The following is a 25,068-nucleotide window of genomic DNA, read 5'->3' on the forward strand; positions in this document are numbered from 1 at the left end:
TTGGAATAGTGTATATAAACACTAGGATACACTGCATTACACACTGTATTGAATTGGCCTTCCCAAATCAAATTTGATTTGTCACATACACATGGTTAGCCGATGTTAATGCGAGTGTAGCAAAATGCTTGTACTTCTAGTTCTGACCATGCAGTAATATCTAACAAGTAATCTATCAATTTCACAACAACTACCTTATACACACAGGTGTAAAGGAATTAATCAGAATATGCACATAAAGATTAATGAATGAGCGATGGCCGAACGGCATAGGCAAGATGCAGTAGATGGTACATGGTACAGTATATACATATGAGATGAGTAATGTAGGGTATGTAAACATTATATAAAGTGGCATTGTTTAAAGTGACTAGTGATACATTTATTACATCACTTGTTCATTATTAAAGTGGCTAGAGATGAGTCAGTATGTTGGCAGCAGCCACTCAATGTTAGTGGTGGCTGTTTAACAGTCTGATGGCCTTGAGATAGGAGCTGTTTTTCAGTCTCTCGGTCCCCACTTTGATGTACCTGTACTGACCTCACCTTCTGGATAATAGCAGGGTGAACAGGCAGTGGCTCGGGTGGTTGTTGTCCTTGATGATATTTTTGGCCTTCCTGTGACATTGGATGGTGTAGGTGTCCTGGAGGGCAGGTAGTTTGCCCCCGGTGATGTGTTGTCCAGACCTCACTATCCTCTGGAGAGCCTTACGGTTGTGGGCGGAGTAGTTTCCCTACCAGGCGGTGATACAGCCCGACAGGATGCTCTCGATTGTGCATCTGTAAAAGTTTGTGAGTGTTTTTGGTGACAAGACAAATTTCTTCAGCCTCTTGAGGTTGAAGAGGCGCTGCTGCGCCTTCTTCACCACGCAGTCTGTGTGGGTGGACCATTTCAGTTTGTCCGTGATGTGTACGCCAAGGAACTTAAAACTGTCCACCTTCTCCACTACTGTCCCGTCGATGTGGATAGGGGGCTGCACCCTCTGCTGTTTCCTGAAGTCCACGATCATCTCCTTTGTTTTGTTGACATTGAGTGTGAGGTTATTTTCCTGACACCACACTCCGAGGGCCCTCACCACCTCCCTGTAGGCCGTCTCGTCGTTGTTGGTAATCAAACCTACCACTGTAGTGTCGTCTGCAAACTTGATGATTGAGTTGGAGGTGTGCATGGCCACGCAGTCATGGGTGAACAGGGAGTACAGGAGAGGGCTGAGAATGCACCCTTGTGGGGCCCCACTGTTGAGGATCAGCGGGGTGGAGATGTTGTTTCCTGCTCTCACCATCTGGGGGCGGCCCGTCAGGAAGTTCAGGACCCAGTTGCACAGGGCGGGGTCGAGACCCAGGGTCTCAAACTTAATGACGAGTTTGGAGGGTACTATGGTGTTAAATGCTGAGCTGTAGTCGATGAACAGCATTCTTACATAGGTATTCCTCTTGTCCAGATAGGTTAGGGCAGTGTGCAGTGTGATTGCGATTGCGTCGTCTGTGGACCTATTGGAACAGTAAGCAAATTGGAGTGGGTCTAGGGTGTCAGGTAGGGTGGAGGTGATATGGTCCTTGACTAGTCTCTTAAAGCATTTCATGATGACGGAAGTGAGTGCTGCAGGGCGATAGTCATTTAGCTAAGTTACCTTAGCTTTCTTGGGAACAGGAACAATGATGGCCCTCTTGAAGCATGTGGGAACAGCAGACTGAGATAAGGATTGATTGAATATGTCCGTAAACACACCAGCCAGCTGGTCTGCGCATGCTCTGAGGACGCGGCTGGGGATGCCGTCTGGGCCGGCAGCCTTGCGAGGGTTAACACTTTTAAATGTTTTACTCACATTAGCTGCGGTGAAGGAGAGCCCGCACGTTTTGGTATCGGGCCATGTCAGTGGCACTGTATTGTCCTCAAAGCGAGCAAAGAAGTTGTTTAGTTTGTCTGGGAGCAGTCCGTGATTGACTGTAGACCCTGCCACATACCTCTTGTGTCTGAGCCGTTGAATTGCGACTCTACTTTGTCTCTATACTGATGCTTAGCTTATTTGATTACCTTGCGTAGGGAATAGCTACACTGTTTGTATTCGGTCATGTTCCGGTCACCTTGCCCTGATTAAAAGCAGTGGTTCGCACTTTCAGTTTTGCGCGAATGCTGCTGTCAATCCACGGTTTCTGGTTGGGGAAGGTTTTAATAGACGCTGTGGGTACAACATCACCGATGCACTTGCTAATAAACTTGCTCACCAAATCAGCGTTATTCATTAATGTTATTGTCCGACGCTATGCGGAACATATCCCAGTCCACGTGATCGAAGCAATCTTGAAGCGTGGAATCTGATTGGTCGGACCAGCGTTGAACAGATATGAGCACGGGCACTTCCTGTTTTAGTTTCTGTCTATAAACTGGGAGCAAGAAAATGGAGTCGTGGTCAGATTTTCCAAATGGAGGGCGGGGAAGGGCTTTGTTAGAATAACAATGATCCAGGGTTTTGCCAGCCTGGGTCGCACATTCGATATGCTGATAAAATTTAGGGAGCCTTGTTTTCAGATTAGCCTTGTTAAAATCCCCAGCTACAATAAATACAGCCTCAGGATATGTGGTTTCCAGTTTACATAGAGTCAAATTAAGTTATTTCATGGCCATCGATGTGTCTGCTTGGGGGGGATATACACGACTGTGATTATGATCGAAGAGAATTCTCTTGGTAGATAATGCGGTTGGCATTTGATTGTAGGGAATTCATGGTCAGGTGAACAAAAGGACTTGAGTTCCTGTTTGTTGTTATGATCACACCACGTCTCGTTAATCATAAGACATACACCCCTGCCCTTCTTACCAGAGAGATGTTTGTTTCTGTTGGCGCGATGCGTGAAGAAACCAGGTGGCTGTACCGACTCTGATGACGTATCCCAAGTTAGCCATGTTTCCGTGAAACAAAGAACATTACAATCTCTGATGTCTCTCTGGAAGGCAACCCTTGCTCGGATTTTGTCTACCTTGTTGTCAAGAGACTGGACATTGGCGAGTAGTATTCTCGGGAGCGATGCGCGATGCGCGATGTGCCCGTTTACGGAGCCTGACCAGAAGACCACTCCGTCTTCCCCTTCTGCGGCGCCATTGTTTTGGGTCGCTGGCTGGGATCCGATCCATTGTCCTGGGTGGTGGACCAAACAGAGGATCCGCTTCCGGAAAGTTGTATTCCTGGTTGTAATGTTGGGGAGTTGATGTTGCTCTTATATCTAATAGTTCCTCCCGACTGTATGTAATAAAACCTAAGATTTCCTGGGGTAACAATGTAAGAAATAACACATAAAAAAAACTAAATACTGCATAGTTTCTTAGGAACGCGATGTGAGGCGCCAGGCTGCCCTGATTTTGCTGATGTAACAACTAGCTCTCACAGTTTCACATCAGAATTAATGTTCATCCATGTTTCTCAAACTTCAAATTTTTAAGTTGTTTAAAACTTGAAATTTGAAAGTGATTGAGGTTAAATTTAGGCATTAACTCACCATTTTAATGTTAGTGTTAAGCTTCGGCATCAAATCCCGAATCTTAAGGTTAGGCATTAACTAGGAATGGTTACGGTCTCAAAAACTACTTTCTATCGCTGGATTTTAACATGCAACAGTTGGCACCAGAGCCAGATGCTTACATACTTGAAGGTAACAGCACTCACTGTTGCCTCTAATGTCCGGTTTCCATGTCATCTCCCGACATCTTCAGACATGGATGGATGTCGAATACTGACTTGTATCATGGGTGACTTGGCTGGATGTAAACCCTTTTGTGTTGCCTAACCAATGATTGTGCTGTGTATGGTGGCACTTCAGAAGGTGAGTCAAAGGCTTCTTTCCAGACAAACGTTTTGATTTGTAAAAAAAAAAAAAAAAAAGAAGCTATATCTGTCCACGCAGACTAGGCCTACTGATGTCCTGTTCAGTTTGAGACCGGTGGTAAGTTTCCTGCTATAATTGATTATAGTAAAAACAATATGTTCCGTTGCCAATAATGAAGCCATTTATCAGAGTTATTGACCTCACAATAAGCCATATTTAAGCAATTTACATAACTTACATTACTATGAAGCGGCAAATAGACAGCGCATGGTTGCTGAAAGTAGGCTAATTCGAGAAGGCCTAATTCATTCAAAAAGTCTTCATTTTAATTTTGACTTTAGGCTAATAACAAGAGGGCTTTGTGTTGGAGCCTATTTCTTCCTATTCAAGACAGACAAAATTATAGTCTACTATCCAAAGATGTAGATTTTTGTCGGCCAACTCCTTCAGTCACCACGCACTCCTTAAATATCTCAGTGTCAGTGAAGAGATGGTGTGTTGAGTTTTAACCTGGGCTCGAATTGAGGGGGTATGTGAGGTATTATGGCTTTTGTTAAAGAATATGGCTAAAACATAGGCTTACCCCTTGTTAGCTTAAGATCAAAAAAAAAAAAAAAAACATACTTAGAATTAAATAATAATAATGAAACGAAAAATGCGTTATTAGGCTTTACACTCATTCTAAAGCACCTTTGAATTCACTTTTAGAAACACAAGTTTAGCTCGTCTTTGGTTTGAGGATCATGCCGTGAGCTATGCGTGTCTAGTTCATTCATTTAGCCTAGCAGATGCTCATATATTTCCATGCCACAGTCAACACGAATCTATTTTGTGACAACAATATCATGGAATAAAATAGAATACGTTTGAAAATGATAGTTTCCCACATGAAAAACAGTTCGAAGTGCTTGTAGACCATACCTGATGATATGCGGCTGCTGTGTTAAACAACAAGTGTTTTTTTTTCTTGAATTCATTGATGATCAGATACGTCAGTTGTAACTGGTTCTGTTGCGCTACATTTTTTTTTTTTTTTTACAATTGATTGACAACTTCAGCACTGTTCTAAACTTAGACTATCCTCTTTTTTTTAAAAACAATATCCTGTATAGAAATCAAAACGTCTCCTGTGCTGCAGCATGTACTCAGTCGTTGTCATGCTCTGCTGTGGTATTAAAAAAGTATCTGCTTGTCTCCAGTCATGTAAAATGAATTGCACGTAATGCGTTTATTATAATGGATACCCTTATCCGGGGTGGTCTGCGAATCCACTAAGAACAATTGATAAAACCGCATATCTAAGGCTCTGCGCTGTCCTATTAGTGAGGATATGTGGTAGGCATGTTCTCTGCTATCCACTTTACGCTTTCATAATTATTTTGTTTATAGGGGAGGGTCACTTGTTTTCTTTTTCATTGCGTTCAGGGACGGTAGGGTAAAACTATATTTGACTATGGCACTAAGAGGTGATATCCACATTAGTCAACAATAAGAAAGAGACTTGAAAGGACTCCTGCGCAGTTGTGAGTAGGGACAGATTATTACATTAGTTCAACTCCTTTCTTTCCCATGAGTTTCGCGTAATTCACACAAAACAATTTCTGGAGATGAATCACAAATCACATTGCACCGCTAAATTCCGTATAGATGCAACAGAAATAAGCATGCAGTCTCCCCCCCCAAAAAATATTTGTAAATGTTTTTTTTTTTTTTAAACATTGGAGATATGGGAGGCGTTAGTGGATATGAGGGTTGCATAGACTTAGAAAAGAGAGGCCAGCCATCGTAGAACCGCCTTTCTCAGGTAAATATCATAAACATACTTACTGTAAGGTAGTAAAAAAAAAATGTCGTGGGAATTAAAATCATTCAAACACAAAACTGGAATCAGGGAACATAATGTATTGGTGTAGATTTACATATTATACACAGTGTAGCAGCCGTCAGGCATAAATACAGTAATGCATTTTGTGATTTTAGAAGGTACGGTAAAGGAACAAGAAGAACACAAGAACGAATGGTGTTGTGTTAATGTGCAATAGGCCTTTCCTGGTACTCCCCTAGCTATTGGCCACCTTTTCGTCCGCCCGTCTGTCCGTCTGTCTGTCTGCCTGTCTGTCTGTCTGTCTGCCTGGTATAGGACTTCATGGTGTGATGTTCCGAGAGGAACGAGAAAGCAGGCTGCGAGCGGTCTTTAGAGAGCATGTGGGGAGGTCAATGGAAATGAAGTGACATCACGGATTCTCCAGCTGCAGAGGGAACAATGAGAATTCACATACATGTAAGTCAAGGGAGGGTGAGCTGGGTATTAGGTGTGTATTGCATGCTGTGGTTTGATAGAACACAGGCAATCGAGGTAGTTTCTCTTCATCTCACCTGCATCTTGCTGTAGATCCAGGGTAGTAGGCTGGACACCTTGGTGTAGACTCCCGGCCTGTTACTCTGCCCACAGCCACTGCCCCAGCTGGTCACGCCCACCAGCTGCCAAAGGTTGTCACTGGTCTGGCACACCAGAGGACCACCACTGTCTCCCTTTGAGAGGAATGGAGAGGAGGGATGAGTGAACAGGGGCCGAGGTGTGGAAAGCACCTGATACAATATCACTGTATGTTTTAAAGTGGTGGATAGCAGATGAGGTAGAAGGGAATTTGAGTCGGTGGGAGAGGCTATTTTCATCAGCCCCAAGGCAGCTAAGATGACGACAAGCGTTTGTGCAGGAGAGGACAGCTCTGGACTATTGAAGTTCAGAAATATCATGAATAATGTTGGCACTAAATGTTCTAAGACAGTGAGTTAGTTAGACTCTGGGAAGAATACAGAATGTTGCTGTCGTAGAACATCTGGTGTCCATAGGGAGGACAGTTTGCCAAACTCTGCATCTATGGCTGTAAAAAAAAAGGACAGTATATATATATATATTTTCAAAGTATTTTGTATGTTAATTGTATAGAGAGAGATATATATTGTTTTAATTTAATAGCGGTGAAAGGTAGGAGAAAGAGCGTTGAACGAGTAGTGGGCCAAAATTGAACCCATGCTGCCAGCGGTACATTGTACCACCACGGGTGTCACATCTTCTTAAACCGTTGCGTAAATAACCATTACGTGAATTGAGATTTATAAACTTGGTGCGCGCCGTACGTACATACACTTGTTTTCCGTTATAAATCCGACCTGTCGTAAAACTGCGTGTGAACGAAAACCCTCCGTTCCCCCTTTAAGGTGACAATAACGCCTTTCATTTGCTGTATACTCTGGAAAGAAAGAGCAATTGCAGATTTGATCAAATGTTTTTGGAGGTGTTGACAGAATATGAAAATATTTTGCAATAACCTATGCTGTATTTGCCAAAGGACTGTGACAGTTTCTGAAGAAGAAACAAACAATGGCTAATTGTTGAGGACCTGTCAGCAGAACGTTTTAAAGTCAACAGTTTTGCTTTGACATTTCCCACCAACCTAAATATGCTGGACTGCTTCCAAATTCTAAAACATTGTCTAGGCTACTCAACAACAACAAAAAATAGAAATTACAGTAGGTTACTTACAGTAGTTCCATTCATAATTCAATGTAGAATATCAACTGTCTGTTCGCCTGTTAAATTCAACTGTTACGTTATAAACCGCGCCGTCAATGCGATCGTATAGACAGACTACAGCAAAACTTGAAGTACATAGCCTGTCTATTTACTAGGCCCAATTAAATGAGAGAGGCGCGTGGTATTTTTTTTATTACTTCGGGAATGCACCACAGCCAGAGAAGGTGAGGATTTTTTTTCTGCAATGGTTATTAAAAATAAAATAAATAGGAAATAGATTTGTGTCTAATTATTTTAGATTCCAAAAACTAAACACTTTCGCTCTTCTCACTAACTGCATCTTACAATGATGTTTTTTGTTGTTGTTGCCTGTCATCATATCCCACGTTTGTACAAAATACTGTACATGCTTGCAATACAATACTTCAGCCACTATAAAATGTGTGTAAGCATGGTCTGAAATTTACATGGAGGTAAGCATGTTCTCATGTTCTTCTTTTTTATAATAAATGAGTGAGGTTAACAAATGAGTCCTAAGGCCTGTAAATAGAGGGTGAACTGAACTACAGCAGCTGGACATGTACCTGACAGGAGTCCCTGACCCCATTGAGATCACCGGCACACAGCATGTTGTTGGATACACTGCCAGAGTATACCTTGGAGCTGTTACACACACGCACTTCGATGATGTCAACGGTCACCTGCATCAGGGCTTTGGAGAGTTTCGCTGTGAAGGGACACATACAGTACACAGTCATTCTCCAAACACACACACACTTCAGCTAGGGACACAATAGCTAGTTGCTCTAGGCAAACCGTTGCTCTACTGGATATATCATAGATTCCTGCAATGAGAAGACATTGAGATAGGATGAATGATGTGTAGCCTCCTTTCTCCACGTCGGACAGGCCATAGAGCAATTCTGCAAAATACCAGACGGACTGGTTCATTTTATAGCCTAGTGGGCCTGTCTAAGTTGTTGTTGTTTCTTGTGCAAAATGGTCATTATTTGGCTGATAATAATTTTTAAAAGGGCTGGTGTGGGGGCCTCGAGGATAGAAGTGTGTTAGAAATGTCCGGGGTCGAATTCTGTTCCCAGTCCATCCCTGTTGTCTCCCTCTAGATAAGCATTCTGTATGCACTTTCCTTGAGTGTAGTCCATCTCTCCCTCTCTCCACTCCCTTGTCTCTCTCTTCCTACCTGATCCCGCATCTATTGTTCCGAAGCCCGAGATCCAGCATTTGGTTCCACGGGGGAATGTCTGGTCAAAGGCTGGCAAACAGGCAGGCTGAACTGCATCTGAAAAACAAACATACACGCAGGAAGTTAGACAAACAGAGCAGCATACAGGCTTCAGACACGAGAACACACAGTGACAAAAATGACACACGTGTGCACACACACACACACACACACATGAGCGGTGGTGGGGAAAAAGTACTCAATTGTCATACTTGAGTAAAAGTAAAGATACCTTAATAGAAAATGACTCGAGTAAAACTGAAAGTCACCCAGTAAAATACTACTTGAGTAAAAGTCTAAAAGTATTTGGTTTTTAAATATACTTAAGTATCAAAAGTAAATGGAATTGCTAAAATGTACTTAATTGTCAAAAGTAAAAGTATAAAGCATTTCAAATTCCTTATATTAAGCAAACCAGATGGCACCATTTATTTATTTTTATGGTTAGTCAGGGGCACACTCCCAACACTCAGACATAATTTACAAACAAAGTATTTGTGTTTAGTGAGTCCATCAAGACCAGAGGCAGTAGGGATGACCAGGGATGTTCTCTTGATAAGTGTGTGAATTGGACCATTCTCCTGTCAAAATGTAGGAGTACTTTTGGGTGTCAGGGAAAATGTACATTATTTTCTTTAGGAATGTAGTAAAAGTAAAAGTTGGCAAAAATATACATATTAAAGTACAGATACCTCAAAAAATGTCTTAATGTCTTAAGTAGTACTTTAAAGTATTTGTACTTAAAGTACTTTACACCACTGCAAATGAGATTACCATTCTGACAGTGGATTCATCGCAGACATTTAGAGGCAAAGGGCAAATGTTTTTACAGTGCTGTCCCAACATTGATGCTAGTGTTTCCCTAGCGTTTCTCTGATATACAAGGAATAGACCTGGACTCACTAGTGAAGACCACTGGGGAGGCCAGCTTCAGAATGGTGATGTCCTGGTCGTTGGTTACGTTGTTGTAGTTCTCATTCACGATGATCTTCTCCACGAGGTAGGGAGAAGGAAGCTGGTCTTGAGACACCACTCCTCCGTACACAAGCCACTTACTGGCGTCAAGAAACTGGGGGAACAACCTTCAATTGGTGAGGGAAAAAAATAAAATAGATGTTAATTCACGTCATTATTATTATCATTATTATGGTAATACAGTGTTTAATTGAGTTATGGAGATTTGGTTGTCAAGGTGAGGGTTGTTGAGGTGATGAGTCACACTGAGCAAGTTGCTGCACAGATCCACTACTAGTCTGTGTTTTACATGTGAATGTGTAAGTTAAAGGACTGACGTTATACTTATGGCTAATGACGCGTCAACCACATGTCGCAAACTCTGAAATACAAGCTTGAAATCTATTTGATCGGCCCTCTGACTAGTAATTCAAAGTTAAGGACCCTCGCATCATCTGAGTGTCACACCCTGACCTCTTTCACCTGTCCTTGTGCTTGTCCCGACATGCTGAACTCTGACTAAGGAAATGACTTTGACAACAACATTTTGGGCAGTTAAATGCAACAACGAAAAGTAATTTCATCAAAAAACAATCTATATGTTGTTGTTTTTTTACACTGTTTACGAGCATTATAGTTGTACTTTCTGTTCAGGGTTAGAGTAGCTAGCTTGCCGTTAGTCAATTGGCATTCTCAATGAGTTCAAAACGAGTCGGATGTCACTCCGACTTGTCATGAACGCAGCAGAGAGGGTAAGGTGGAGCTATTACCAAGGAACTACATAGCGTGTCTAGAATTAGAGCCAAGGGATCCGTTTGGAACTGAGCATTGTTGTCCTCTAGTCACTGACCTGGGGAAGCAGTGGGCAGCTGTCACCACAAAGTCAGGGGACACCAGGACCCCTCCACAGATATGTGATCTACCAAAGTGTAGAGACAGTTGCCAGGGCCATTGGCCCAGCTTGGCAACAGTGCCCCCTATGATCCGGGAGGTCAACTGCTGACGTCCACAATCTGGGAAAAGGGGAGAAGTGGTCAAAAAGTTTGTATCTAATTGAACTAGAAGTCATATTTCAAACAGAAGGTTGATATAGGCCTGCCTGAGTGCAATATGTGAAATATGAACCGATGAGCGCTCCTTACCAATACACTTCAGAGAGACCGTATTCTGGTCAGGGCAGGAAGAGCTACACAGCAACACAAGATGAATCATGTCAGCAACTCAGGATCTAACATTAAACCACGTTGGAAAACAGGCAGCATGGTTACAGTTGATTTGAAACCTCTTTCGCGAGGCTTATAATGCGGTGTATGATGATGACATAGCATTACGTCCCAAACAGTCATGACAGGTAATGACAGGGAATGACTTAACACCACCATTCCCTCAACATTACTGGGACTCAAATGAGCAAATACAAAAGTGCTAAGATTTGTAGAGGAGTTGAGCTCTCTTACCCGACGCTGACCTGGCCCTGGATGGGTAAAGACGATCTGTTGTTCAGGGTTAGACCAATGGACTGCTGGGATTTCACGGCCTTGGTTGCGAAGGACCTGCATGGTCGCCACACGCACAAACACATTTAGAATCTGTCTGCCAAAGCGATACTAGAATCAATTCCCCTCCCATGAAGGATTCCCAGAAACCCAATTTGCCACAGGCACACCAACCCCGGAGAGAGAGAGGAGCGCAGAGATTCAATCTGAGAGTAAATACTGAAAATGGCAGCAGCGAAATGAGACGCCACTGAGCAAATGTCGGTGCGAGAAAGTAGTCCACGTGAGAGGTGGCGTACACAAATGGCTGTCGTGAGTGAAAGTGGTTACTCTCTAAATGCCAAGTATAGCATGGCTGCTGTGAGAGAAAGTAGTTACTTTGTGAGGAAGCTCAGAAGACGTCTGCTGTGAAACAAGGTGATCTTACTTTCTGAAGCCCAGTTGGGCACAGGTTCGGTTGGCGTAGCTCTGGTCCCATCCCTGGTAACACACTGGGAGGAAACGGTCGTCCTGAGACGTTCTAACCTGTAGAGCACCGTCCGCCCCAAACCTCACTGGAGAGAGAAGGAGAGGAGGGATGGAATACTAAGATACAAGAAAGGGTTATGTTTGTCCTCTCGGCAGACGTCGAGTGTACGTCCACCTGCCCGCCTGGCTTTCTTTTCTGCGCATCTACCTGCACGCATGTTTGTCTTTATGTCTGTCTGTTATGTGCGTGTGTGTGCTTACCACAGTTAGACTCGTCGGTGCCCAGTCGGCAGTCTCGCAGACCGTCACATTGGACTGTGGAGTTGGAGCAGGTGTCATGAACGGGCACGCTCAACTGCTTCTCATAATGCCCCTCATCCTCACTGTCATGGTGGTTAAGGGTGACAGCCGCAGTTGCCAACCTGGTACCGTAACGCACTACCCAGAGAGAGAGAAAGAGAAAGACATGAAATGAAATAGACCAAGAGCAGGGAGACGATGGAAAGGTTGGATGGGCTAGGTTGGGGGGCACAGAGAACAGGTAAGGGTGGGGGGAAGAGGAGAGATGGAGGAAGAGATAGAAGAGGAAGACTGTCAATGCCTGTACAAATACAGTAGGGAAAGGGGAAACCTAGTCTGTCGCACAACTGAATTCATTCAACCAAAATGTGTCATTTAACCCCTGCCGAATCAGAGAGTAGCTTATGAATAAATGAATAAACAGGCATACATGTACATGAGTAACAACATATGAATAAATATAAAGACAACCCTGGCCTTACCTCCGAGCCAGATGGCAAGGCCCAGGAGGAGCAGCAGAACGATGCCTCCTGACCCACCAAAGCACTTGGCACTATGGTGGCAGCATTTACCTTTCTTCTTCTTGTTAGAAAGAGCTGGAACAACAATCACAGCATACACATCAAATAGATATATCTTACTCAGGAGACCATATAGAGAGCATACACTGAGTGTACAAAACATTAGGAACACCTTCCTAATATTGAGTTGCAGCCCCTTTTGCCTTCAGAACAGCCTCAATGCGTTGGGTCATGACCTCTACAAGGTGTCGAAAGACTTCCACAGGGATGCTGGCCCATTTTGACACAACTACAGGAAGCATTGGAGTCAAGTTGGCTGGATGTCCTTTGGGTGGTGGACCATTCTTGAAACACACGGGGAAACTGTAGAGCGTGAAATCCCTAGCAGCATTGCAGTTCTTTACACCCTTAAACCAGACCCCGTTAAAGGGCACTTCAATCATTTGTCTTGCCAATTCACCCTCCGAATGGAACACACACACAATCCATGTCTCAGTTGTCTTAAGGCTTAAAAATTCTTCTTTAACCTGTTTCCCCACCTTCATCTACACTGACTGAAGTGGATTTAAGAAATGACATCAATAAGGGATCATAGCTTTCACCTGGTCAATCTATGTCATGGAAAGAGCATGTGTTCATAATGTCTTGTACACTCAGTGTACCACACGCAACCGCTTAAAACCTCTACGGGATCGGTGTCCCCCCCGCTGAGCTAACGTAGGCTAATGTGATTAGCATGAGATTGTAAGTAACAAAAAAAATATCCCAGGACATAGACATAGCTGATATGGGCAGAAAGCTTGCCATGCTAATTGTTTGAGGAGAGTGCACAATTATGAACTTGAAAATGTATTAATAAACCTATTAGGCATATTTGGGCCTTCTTGGTACAATATTTTGAACAGACATGCGTTCATTGGAACTAAACTTTGCACATATACATCTAAAACGTTGCACATATACTGTTGCCATCGTGCTTCTACACCTGAATTACTTGCTGTTTGGGGTTTTAGGCTGGGTTTCTGTGCAGCACTTTGAGATATCAGCTGATGTACGAAGGGCTATATAAATACATTTGATTTGATTTAGTGGCCAAAATCTAAATTGCACCTGGGCTGGAATAATACATTATGGTCATTCTCTTGCATTTCAAAGATGACGGTATCATCTTTTACCAGATATATTTTACAAGATCTAATGTGAAATATTCTCCTACATTAATTTCTAATTTCCACAAAGCTCAAAGTGTTTCCTTTCAATTGGTATCAAGCAAATGTATATCCTTGCTTCAGGTCCTGAGCTACAGGCAGTTTGATCTTGGTATGTCATCTCAGGCAACAACAAAAAAAGAAAAAAGGTGTTGGATCCGTAATGATAAAATCCGTCTCCTATTTTACATGTCAACTATCATCTACATCTGTCCTAGGTCTGATGAACAGATCTCAGGTGGAGGGGGGAATAGGAAAGTGAAGAGGAAAACAGAATGTGAAGAGGTGGAACGTATTCCAGCAGAACTCCCACCTGATGTTTGAGGTCAATAAGGGATCAAAGCTTTCACCTGGATTCGCCTGGTCAATCTGTGTCACGGAAAGAGCAGGTGTTCCTAATGTTACTACCCTGGGGCGGCAGGGTAGCCAAGTGGTTAGAGGGTTGGGTTGGACCAGTAACCGTAAAGGTTGCGAGATTGAATCCCCGATCTGTCAAGGTAAAAATCTGTTGTTCTGCCCCTGAAACGTGGCAGTTAGCCCACTGTTCCTAGGCCATCACTGAAAATAAAAAGTTGTTCGTAACTTGCCTAGTTAAATAAAGGTAAAATAAATAAAACATGTTCTGTACACTCAGTGTATAGCCACCATATAATGCTGAGAGACATGAGGGAGTTAAAATCACACTTCACAAGGATGTTTTTATAAAACACTTCTGTTTCAACTTGTGTTATTTTACACGACTTTCACTGATGGTTTGTAGTCCCCTGAAAGCAAACAAGGAGTGGAGAAAACTGGACTGGGACAGAACTGCAGAATATAGAGAGTGCTACTCACATATACTGGGCTGGCAGACATGCTGCGCAGCCACTGGTGGGGGATGCTGGGGGATGTAGTATAGCTGGTTGGGAGGAGTGTGTCTTGGACCCGCTCCATAGACTAGCTCTTCATAGGACTGGAGGGGCGGGAGGGTGTGCACCTCAACAGAGTAGTATGGAGGAGGGAGCTCGTTCTGGAGGGGAGAACACAGAGAAAAACAAAACGAATATTCGGATCAAACACCCAACACCCAACGTAAAGGCCCGGTGTTTTGTATCATATTGTACAAAAAAAGGATGATATGAACACTATAAATGTGTGAAAAAAAGGGATGTTTTATTTCCTGATGGTTGCTGGTTGATATTACAATCTACACAGCACCTTCAAAGTGACATCACCAGACGCTATTGGTTTTAAAGTCCCAGTGCAGTCAAAAACGTGATTTCCCTGTGTTTTTTAAAAGAATACATTGTGAAAAAGATGATAATGCCCTTTTAATGTAAGAGCTGTTGGAAATGACCGTCTGAAATGTCATTGTTTTTGGTGGGATGGAGTTTTGGCCTGCCTGGTGACATCACCATGTGGTAAATTCGTTAATAGACCAACAAGAAATAGTTTTCCAAACCTTTCTGGCAATAACAGCTTTCCCCCTCCCCAATCAGACCACTCCCAGAGAGTCCTAGCAAAAATATTTTGGGATAAATCTTTTTTCGCTCATTTCTCGACAATTTTAAGGAAAAACGATTACATTCAGACACTAAAATGTTCCCCAGAAATGATTTGATATTGAGATGAAAATCCCCTGTAAAAACTACCATGCAGGAACCTCCTGATTCTTCCATAAACAATAGTGTATGGGGTGCTACCTAGAGCATACACGTTGATTGCGAAAAGGGCTTACAGATGGTTGATAATTGGTGAAAAGGGCATTCTAGTATCTTCAGGCTAGATGTAACTCATTGTCGGCCATAATAATATCGTCCTTATCGAGCAAGTGTGAGATCCCAAGACTTGAATAACCAACTCAAGCACAATAGAAGTGCCCATGTCTCTGGGCAACAATGTGCTAAGATTCCCAAAGGGCCCCTTATTCATTTCCTCCTCTCTTTAACATGCTCTCATTTCTGCTTTATATTCATCTGCTCCCCATAGCGCTTTCAAGCATCTCAGACAATAGAGCTAATCATCGTCGCCAGGGCCGCAGCCGAGCTCACATTGCCCCCCCCCCGGGAGTCTCTATTGTTGCCACGGAGAAGAAGGGTGGCTCCCATGGAGACAACGGAACAGCAAACTCCAAAAGGAAGTTGTGATTGTCCCCTGTCCCTGTTTGTATCACATACACATGTGATTTGTAACCCACGTCCACACAGGTGATTTGTAGCCCACGTCCACACAGGTGATTTGTAACCCACTTCCACACAGGTGATTTGTAACCCACGTCCACACAGGTGATTTGTAACCCACATCCACACAAGTGATTTGTAACCCACATCCACACAGGTGATTTGTAACCCACGTCCACACAGGTAGTTTGTAACCCACATCCACACAGGTGATTTGTAATCCACATCCACACAGGTGATTTGTAACCCACGTCCACACAGGTGATTTGTAACCCACATCCACACAAGTGATTTGTAACCCACATCCACACAGGTGATTTGTAACCCACGTCCACACAGGTAGTTTGTAACCCACATCCACACAGGTGATTTGTAATCCACATCCACACAGGTGATTTGTAACCCACGTCCACACAGGTAGTTTGTAACCCACATCCACACAGGTGATTTATAACCCACATCCACACAGGTGATTTGTAACCCACATCCACACAGGTGTTCTGTAACCCACATCCACACAGGTGATTTGTAACTCACATCCACACAGGTGATTTGTAACCCACATCCACACAGGTGTTCCGTAACCCACATCCACACAGGTGTTCTGTAACCCACATCCACACAGGTGATTTGTAACTCACGTCCACACAGGTGATTTGTAACCCACATCCACACAGGTGATTTGTAACCCACGTCCACACAGGTAGTTTGTAACCCACATCCACACAGGTGATTTGTAATCCACATCCACACAGGTGATTTGTAACCCACGTCCACACAGGTAGTTTGTAACCCACATCCACACAGGTGATTTATAACCCACATCCACACAGGTGATTTGTAACCCACATCCACACAGGTGTTCTGTAACCCACATCCACACAGGTGATTTGTAACTCACATCCACACAGGTGATTTGTAACCCACATCCACACAGGTGTTCCGTAACCCACATCCACACAGGTGTTCTGTAACCCACATCCACACAGGTGATTTGTAACTCACGTCCACACAGGTGATTTGTAACCCACATCCACACAGGTGATTTGTAACCCACATCCACACAGGTGATTTGTAACCCACATCCACACAGGTGATTTGTAACTCACATCCACACAGGCGATTTGTAACCCACATCCACACAGGTGATTTGTAACCCACGTCCACACAGGTGATTTGTAACCCATGTCCACACAGGTGATTTGTAACCCACGTCCACACAGGTGATTTGTAACCCACGTCCACACAGGTGATTTGTAACTCATATCCACGCAGGTGATTTGTAACCCACATCCACACAGGTGATTTGTAACCCACATCCACACAAGTGATTTGTAACCCACATCCACACAGGTGATTTGTAACCCACGTCCACACAGGTAGTTTGTAACCCACATCCACACAGGTGATTTGTAATCCACATCCACACAGGTGATTTGTAACCCACGTCCACACAGGTGATTTGTAACCCACATCCACACAAGTGATTTGTAACCCACATCCACACAGGTGATTTGTAACCCACATCCACACAGGTGTTCCGTAACCCACATCCACACAGGTGTTCTGTAACCCACATCCACACAGGTGATTTGTAACTCACGTCCACACAGGTGATTTGTAACCCACATCCACACAGGTGATTTGTAACCCACATCCACACAGGTGATTTGTAACCCACATCCACACAGGTGATTTGTAACTCACATCCACACAGGCGATTTGTAACCCACATCCACACAGGTGATTTGTAACCCACGTCCACACAGGTGATTTGTAACCCATGTCCACACAGGTGATTTGTAACCCACGTCCACACAGGTGATTTGTAACCCACGTCCACACAGGTGATTTGTAACTCATATCCACGCAGGTGATTTGTAACCCACATCCACACAGGTGATTTGTAACCCACATCCACACAGGTGATTTGTAACTCACATCCACACAGGTGATTTGTAACCCACATCCACACAGGTGATTTGTAACCCACATCCACAGAGGTGATTTGTAACCCACATCCACACAGGTGATTTGTAACTCACATCCACACAGGTGATTTGTAACCCACGTCCACACAGGTGATTTGTAACCCACATCCACACAGGTGCAGGTCAGTCAGTCTGATAGTGTGCTTTCTCTCCCTGAGGCTGGATGACAGACAGCCAGGGTGTCAATATTGGTTTTGAGTTCTGTCTCTCTTTTCATTGATGGCTTCTCACTTTACATTGTGTGTTTATTTGGGGGGGGGGAATTATTACTTACAATGACAGCCTACACAGGCCAAACCCTGATGACGCTGGGCCAATTGTGCGCCGCTCTGTTGGACTCCCAATCACGGCCGGTTGTGATATAGCCTGGATTCGAACCAGGGTGTCTGTAGTGACGTCTCAAGCACTGAGATGCAGTGCCTCAGACCGCTGTGCCACTTGGGAGGGATGACATTGCGTTTAACTTCCCTAACTAGTTCGATGTTGGGACTTTGGCTGATCTGCCATTGGCTATGTTTATGATTGCGATGACCGACATGGAAAGAATCTGCTTCCTGATGGTACAACATGCATGACCTCCACACTGATTCCCACAACAGATTAGTAGTGTGCTCTGCTCTGCATCTAGACGTGCTGAGGATTGGTGGGGACACAACATTTACACAACATTACAAGATTTTCAGTCAGAGTTTTGATTTCGTAGGGGCTAGGCTGTCGTGATGATCCCAAGGGTCACAAAGTTCATTACATCCTATAGGTCTGGATCATACTGAAGTGTTCGTCTGGTTGAGGATAAAGAGTGCTAACCAAAAATGACTTGTGTCTACATTGGGGTTTCCATGGTAACTTGTCAACCCTAATATTTTTTTTTTTTCCCGAAGAACTCAGTCAGTTACAGGGCATCTCGGTCAAGCCCACTAACTCTCTCACCCTAGAGAATGGACCAGAAGCACTATAAATACATTTAAAAAACACCCTCCCGAATCAAAAGAACCGTCACACAGACCCACCACGCTCCATAGGAAGCCAAGAGGCAGGCATGTACCGTATTGTGTCTTCTCTATCTGAAAATCCCCAAAACACCCACTGTCTGGTTTATAAGCTGCTATATCTCCATTTTCAAACACCTGCTGTATTTGATCAGGAAGTCCATGGAAGGTGCCATTTGACCTGAATCCATAGTATGCACAGAAAGGGTTCATCTCATGGACCTCTATCCTTAGTTCCCCCAAACTATGTGACTGTTTAACACACATCTGTGTGCTGTCATGGTCATTCCTCCTATATTACCATGAATGTATACAATATACCTGATACCTCCCCAAGCACAACAATAAACAAAGATGGAATTTACTGTTATCTGTCTCGGTGACATAGAGTAGACTCCTTGGCTCAGTCAGTAATAATACCGGTTTATAACCTAAACCTTTTCTCTGGTAAACGGCTCCAGTTTCATGACCATAGGCACAAAACGCCAATGCAAATGAACCAGAGTACTTGTACGTGGATGTTCAGTTAGTGTAAGAGCCGGGTTAGCCTGAATTCCCAACGGAATCGACAGAGGTCAATAGACACTGGTTCCCCCCTTGGCATTTTCCAGTAATTACTGTAAAATGATGAGGTTTTAGGCTCCAGTTACATTTCAAATGGCAGACTGTACTTATAAACAATAACGTTGTTAAATACGGTAACTTTGAACGTCAATACCAAAGAGTCCCTTAGAGCTTAAAATAGTAGACAAATAGGTAAAACGGAACCAGCCCACATTGATTGTTGATCCACTAATCGAGACAGATAAATCCTCTGTTGCAGATGGAACTCAACAGTAGCAGGGCGGAGTGGGCCTAAGTCTTATTTTGCTCTCTGCCCCCGTATTCTGGTTCCACAAACCGGGCGAATAGACTCGTTTGAGACATAAATCCACACACCATTTAGATGAAGGACCCCGACGTTCAACACAATATTTTCCACATGGGGGATTCGGCATACGTTCAACACACCATGCGAAGCAACACAGTAGAGATCGGAGACAGGAGGCCACCGCAATGAGGTCATATGGGGCTCCAGCTACACACCAGCTTGACCCTGTGCCTCTAGCTTAGCTCCTAGTAGCATACCAACGCATTTGTTCACATGTCCTGCAATCTGTCCATGATGTGGCAAAAAGCACAACCTTTGAGAACACCAGCCATACACGAGGGAAACTTTTACTTAAAAAAAAAAAAACCCAGCCTGACAGTGAGAGTACGAGTACAGTATGTTCAGTGTGTTCGAGAAAGAAAATAGTGTTGTTTTGGAGGCAGGTGATAGAAGTCAGCCCAGGAGAAACAGACAAAGAACCAGACAAGCAGAGAACAAGGAGGAGAGGATAAAGGAGGAACTTACAGGGTCATGCTTTGCCATCGGACGCTGGGGGAGCAGTGAGGAGAGTGGAGGTGAGACCTGGTAGGAGAGGCTTTTCACAGGGCCACTCAAACAGTCACAGAACAGTGATCAGCGCACGCTGACGCCACATTTGACACTCCCCTCCTCCTTTCTTCTCACTGTCTGTCCCTGAACCCCCTCCACTTAGCCCGCACAGGTGGGACTGCCCCCCCTCCATCCAACCCCTCCCTCTCTCATCTCCTCTTCACAGAAATGGGTGTGTCCCAGTGCGCTACTTTCCCACCTACCAGACCGGTTTCACTGTAGCCAGGGAGAGACAAGGATTGATTCACACAGTGTGGTCTGCTCCATTCCGGCTCAGGTGACACCAGCTGGGCAATCAGAGCCAGGGACCAAAAACGGCGCCCTCTCAGACAGCCACATTACATTGATGTGGCTGATATGTTTCTTATGTCTTCAGTTTCAAAAATTCTGTCAGTCAGAAAAGTCGCAACTTGTGCGATGCAGAGTTTGTTCCAAGTACATAGCAGTGGATCCAATCAAGTATGTCGACATTATATTGAAATATTGAGTTGAAACATCTATGAAACTCAAAGAAATGTACAGAGCAAAATCTTGCTGCCCATTCACAAACTTCATCTTCACAGTCACGTACAGTAACACAGGGATGTCGACGAAATTAACCGTGCTCAGGAAAACAAATAGAATGGCGCCCGTGTCAACGCAGTTCATGAACCTCCGATATCTTACTCATTATTGCATCAAACAGTTGATTAGTGAGGTCAAGGTGTACCGAATGAGCTCAGACTGCATTCCTTCTCCTAGAGAAAGCACAGGCATGCAGACGCCCACCCATACATGCGCGCCCACACACAACTTGTCAAGTAAAATGATCTTAGGGTCAACTTTGAAATCCTCTGACGAGAATGTTGCTGATTTTCATTGGATCAAACTTCTACACCTTTCCAAACAGAAACAAACAGAAAAGGACGGACGGCGGTAAGTAAACAAACGATTCTGAATGTCTCCACTAAGGGAAGAGCTTCCAACCGTCGTCTATGGTCCAGTTTACCATAACAAATGATGACGCCTTTCAGCAGAATATGAAGCAGACTTCAAATCAGCATTTACAGAGGGTGATACCCTGGTTCCTTTCTAGGTTTCTTCCTAGTTTTTGGCCTTTCTAGGGAGTTTTTCCTAGCCACCGTGCTTTTACACCTGCATTGCTTGCTGTTTAGGGTTTTAGGCTGGGGTTTCTGTACAGCACTTTGAGACATCAGCTGATGTAAGAAGGGCTATATAAATACATTTTGATTTGATTTGTGATCTAATAGTACAGTATGTTAATACAAGGCAATGAACACAGACCTTGAGGATGAGTAACGGTTGGCTAATGTAATAGCCATCAAAAGTGAACATGTGTTCATTTATGCTGTCTGTTCACAAGACATAGACATATAGACATTCCAGGAGAGTGCATCTTAAAAAGCGTATCAAAAGATTGCGAACGTGACCCTCAGCTTGACAATTAACTTACATTCCGACTTATCGCCACTAGAGGGTGATAGTGCATGGTACCTCCATTCTGCTATCTCTCAGTCTGCTGCTCTCCGCTGGAGAGCTCATTGTTACGGGTGAGACCACTGTTGTCTCAACTCACCTGAGCTGCATTTGTGTAGTGGTGTCCATTCTCAGAAGAGAAACCAATTGAGAGACCGTTCGAGAAAAAGTACCGATGTTGAATTACTAGAAAAAGGAAATGGAGAGTTGACAGAGCGTGAGAGACAGTAGAGGTTAGAATCATCAAATGAAATGAAATTGTATTTGTCACATGATTTGTGGAATGCTTCCTTAACTCTGCAGAGTTAAAGATAAAGATACAAAATTAAAATAAAAAAAATAGGAATAAATACACATTGAATACCTCAAAACAATAAAGGGTAAAAATAACATGTTATATACAGGGAATACCAGGACTGAGTCGATGTGCAGGGGGGGGGGGGGGGGGGGGATAATAGGAAGTTGAGGTAGCTACTGTATGTACATCAGTGGAGGTTGGTGACTTGAAAAATTGAGGAGGATGGGAGACCCACGGTATTTAATAAAGAGATTTGTAGTACAAAATGATGGGGAGTGGGAATGAGAGGGCTACTCACACCGTGTTGGGAAGGGTTCACAGCAGCGGTTGATTGAGGGTGTGAGGCATGAGGTGTTCAGAGGCTTGCTGTCAGTGCAAGACAGGGGTTGAGGTGTTCAGAGGCTTGCCGTCAGTGCAAGACAGGGGTTGAGGTTCTCATACTGTAGGCTTCAGTGCAGGACAGGGGTTGAGGTGCTCATACTGTAGGCTTCAGTGCAGGAGAGGGGTTGAGGTGCTCATACTGTAGGCTTCAGTGCAGGACAGGGGTTGAGGTGCTCATACTGTAGGCTTCAGTGCAGGACAGGGGTTGAGGTGCTCATACTGTAGGCTTCAGTGCAGGACAGGGGTTGAGGTGCTCATACTGTAGGCTTCAGTGCAGGACAGGCTCATCGTGGACGGATGGTGTTAGAGAAGAGCTCAGCTCTTCCACCGAGGGCAGGACAGGATTTGACTGGGAATACTAAAAACAATCACACAACACACTACACAGTTAGACAAAAGATCTAAGAATGAGTTAGTCCAAGCATGGAGTAAAATCTCTGATGTGTAATAATGTGATTGTGTATGTGATTGACTCTACATACAGTAATGAGAGAACATTGATAGGGGTACTCATAGTGCTTGGAGAGGAAACGTTCAATGTAACAGTGGATGAGCGGGCACATGAGACATGGCTTCAGTTCATGTCAGGAGAAAGTTGTCAGTGGTAGTGGAGTGGTCATCACCTCTTACTCAGGGAACAAGAGGGGACTTCGCTGTAAATACAAATAGCAGATACATTCCATTACAGCTGCGCCGTCGTCGGTTTGGGCAACGGGTTTATCCAGGAAGTTAACCTCACCTTTGACCTCTCGCCCACTTGACAGATCAAAGTATCCCAGGAAACATTCCTGAATAAATCCCTGATCATTCACATATCTGACAACTGCAAGCAGACCGGTGGCAACGTAGGTCCCAGAGTGGTGGGGCAATTGTTACGCCCTGGGGCCCAGAGTTTTTCCTTATCTGTTAACCTAACCAGGAAAACTCTGGACCCTATAAAGGTATGACATTGATTAATCAATTGCAAAATGGCTTTCTTATGGGCTATGATGGGAGCAGTTTTTTCCTAATCAGGTCACACGGTTTTAAAAAACTCTTGGCCCTGGGGGGGATGAAACCCATGTCAAACTGCAGCTACCTTATATTTGTTCATATTCATTATAATTAGACTATATTAAGAGGGGGATTTCCTCTACCCAGACACAGAGATAACAACTGATAGACAATATAACTCACATGGCTGAGCTTGCTTTATGCTTGTTTGCATCAAGCAGGCCTATGCAAATGTAGGCCTAATAAAAATCTGTCATCACTATTATGTTGATTGATTAATTCCAGTTAATCATTTTGGATTGAAAACGGATAGTTTGAATATAAGCCAAATTTGATCACATTCACATTTTCTCCTGACACACAAATGGACTATAAATACACAACGTTACCAAATAGTTTACCCTGACCAGATGTACTGGGCGCGTAGGCTGTATGCAGCTGCTCTTATTAGTAGACTACAGTTGATCAGACTGAAAAATACTCTGATTTTCATCCCATACAGCATGTCAGATCTGTAATGTTTCGGTGTAGCCTAGGCTGCTGCAACATTTACGTCATTCGTTTTTTTCTTGTGTCTGTCCGGAGTGATTACGTGTTATCATCTTTGCTAAATAAATACAGAAGGGAAGTGGAAAGCCTGCTTGAGCACGAAAAAATGCCTCTGCGCCAACCTCTGTCTTTAATGTCACCTTTTAATGCATGATGCGATGGAAGCTATCAAATCGTTCTGAATTGATTTCGGCATCCCCATAAATCCCAGTCCAAAGTTCCATATGTTCAGCAAGTAAAGCATCTTAACGTCTTTCCCTCTCGTCATGTCCTTCGAAAGCCAGTTCTTGCACGTCCCAAAACGCAGCGGTGTTGATAAACCGCTTGAGAACATCCCTTTTTCTTCGTACTTTCTCCTTGTGTTGCGCATTTTGAATGAGCAGACCTTCATCCATTATACACTCAGCAAAAAAAGAAACATCCTCTCACTCTCAACTGGGTTTAATTTCAGCATACTTAACATGTGTAAATATTTGTATGAACATAACAAGATTCAACAGCTGAGACATAAACTGACCAAGTTCCACAGACATGTGACAAACAGAAATTTAATAATGCGTCCCTGAACGGGGGTCAAAATCAAAAATAACAGTCAGTATCTGGTGTGGCCACCAGCTGAATTATGTACTGCAGTGCATATCCTCCTCATGGACTGCACCAGATTTGCCAGTTCTTGTTGTGAGATGTTACCCCACTTCCAACAAGGCACCTGCAAGTTCCCAGACATTTCTGGGGGGAACAGCCCTCAACCTCCGATCAAACAAGTCCCAGACGTGCTCAATGGGATTGAGATCCAGGCTCTTCGCTGGCCATGGCAGAACACTGACATTCCTATCTTGCAGGAAATCACGCACAGAACGAGCAGTATGGCTGGTGGCATTGTCATGTTGGAGGGTCAGAGTACAGGCCTCGGTGTAACGCTCATTCCTTCGATGGTAAACGCAAATCCGACCATCACCCCTGGTGAGACGAAACCGCGACTCGTCAGTGAAGAGCACTTTTTGCCAGTCCTGTCTGGTCCAGCGACGGTGGGTTTGTGCCCATGGGCGATAATGTTGCCGGTGATGTCTGGTGAGGACAGACCTTACAACTGGCCTATAAGCCCTTGGTCCAGCCTCTCTCAGCCTATTGCGGACAGTCTGAGCACTGCTGGAGGAATTCTGCGTTCCTGGTGTAACTTGGGCAGTTGTTGTTGCCATCCT

The 25,068-nt window shown here is 44.0% G+C and overlaps 1 protein-coding gene across 1 annotated transcript; it reads right to left on the minus strand.

Moving 5' to 3' along the window:
- Positions 1 to 5,709: 5,709 nt before the first annotated feature.
- On the minus strand, positions 5,710 to 22,338 carry LOC110503569 (transmembrane protease serine 13; the record flags this gene model as incomplete). Its single annotated transcript, XM_036961065.1, has 14 exons — positions 5,710 to 6,071; positions 6,199 to 6,354; positions 7,945 to 8,087; positions 8,562 to 8,660; positions 9,507 to 9,685; positions 10,408 to 10,570; positions 10,700 to 10,743; positions 11,015 to 11,110; positions 11,481 to 11,607; positions 11,783 to 11,959; positions 12,304 to 12,417; positions 14,385 to 14,559; positions 21,746 to 21,831; positions 22,242 to 22,338. Coding segments are annotated over 14 exons (1,671 nt in total), but the record flags the coding sequence as incomplete, so codon positions are not given.
- Positions 22,339 to 25,068: the final 2,730 nt, after the last annotated feature.

The sequence above is a fragment of the Oncorhynchus mykiss genome, chromosome 24, assembly GCF_013265735.2.
Source record: "Oncorhynchus mykiss isolate Arlee chromosome 24, USDA_OmykA_1.1, whole genome shotgun sequence".
In the NCBI taxonomy this organism is placed as follows: Eukaryota; Metazoa; Chordata; class Actinopteri; order Salmoniformes; family Salmonidae; genus Oncorhynchus; species Oncorhynchus mykiss.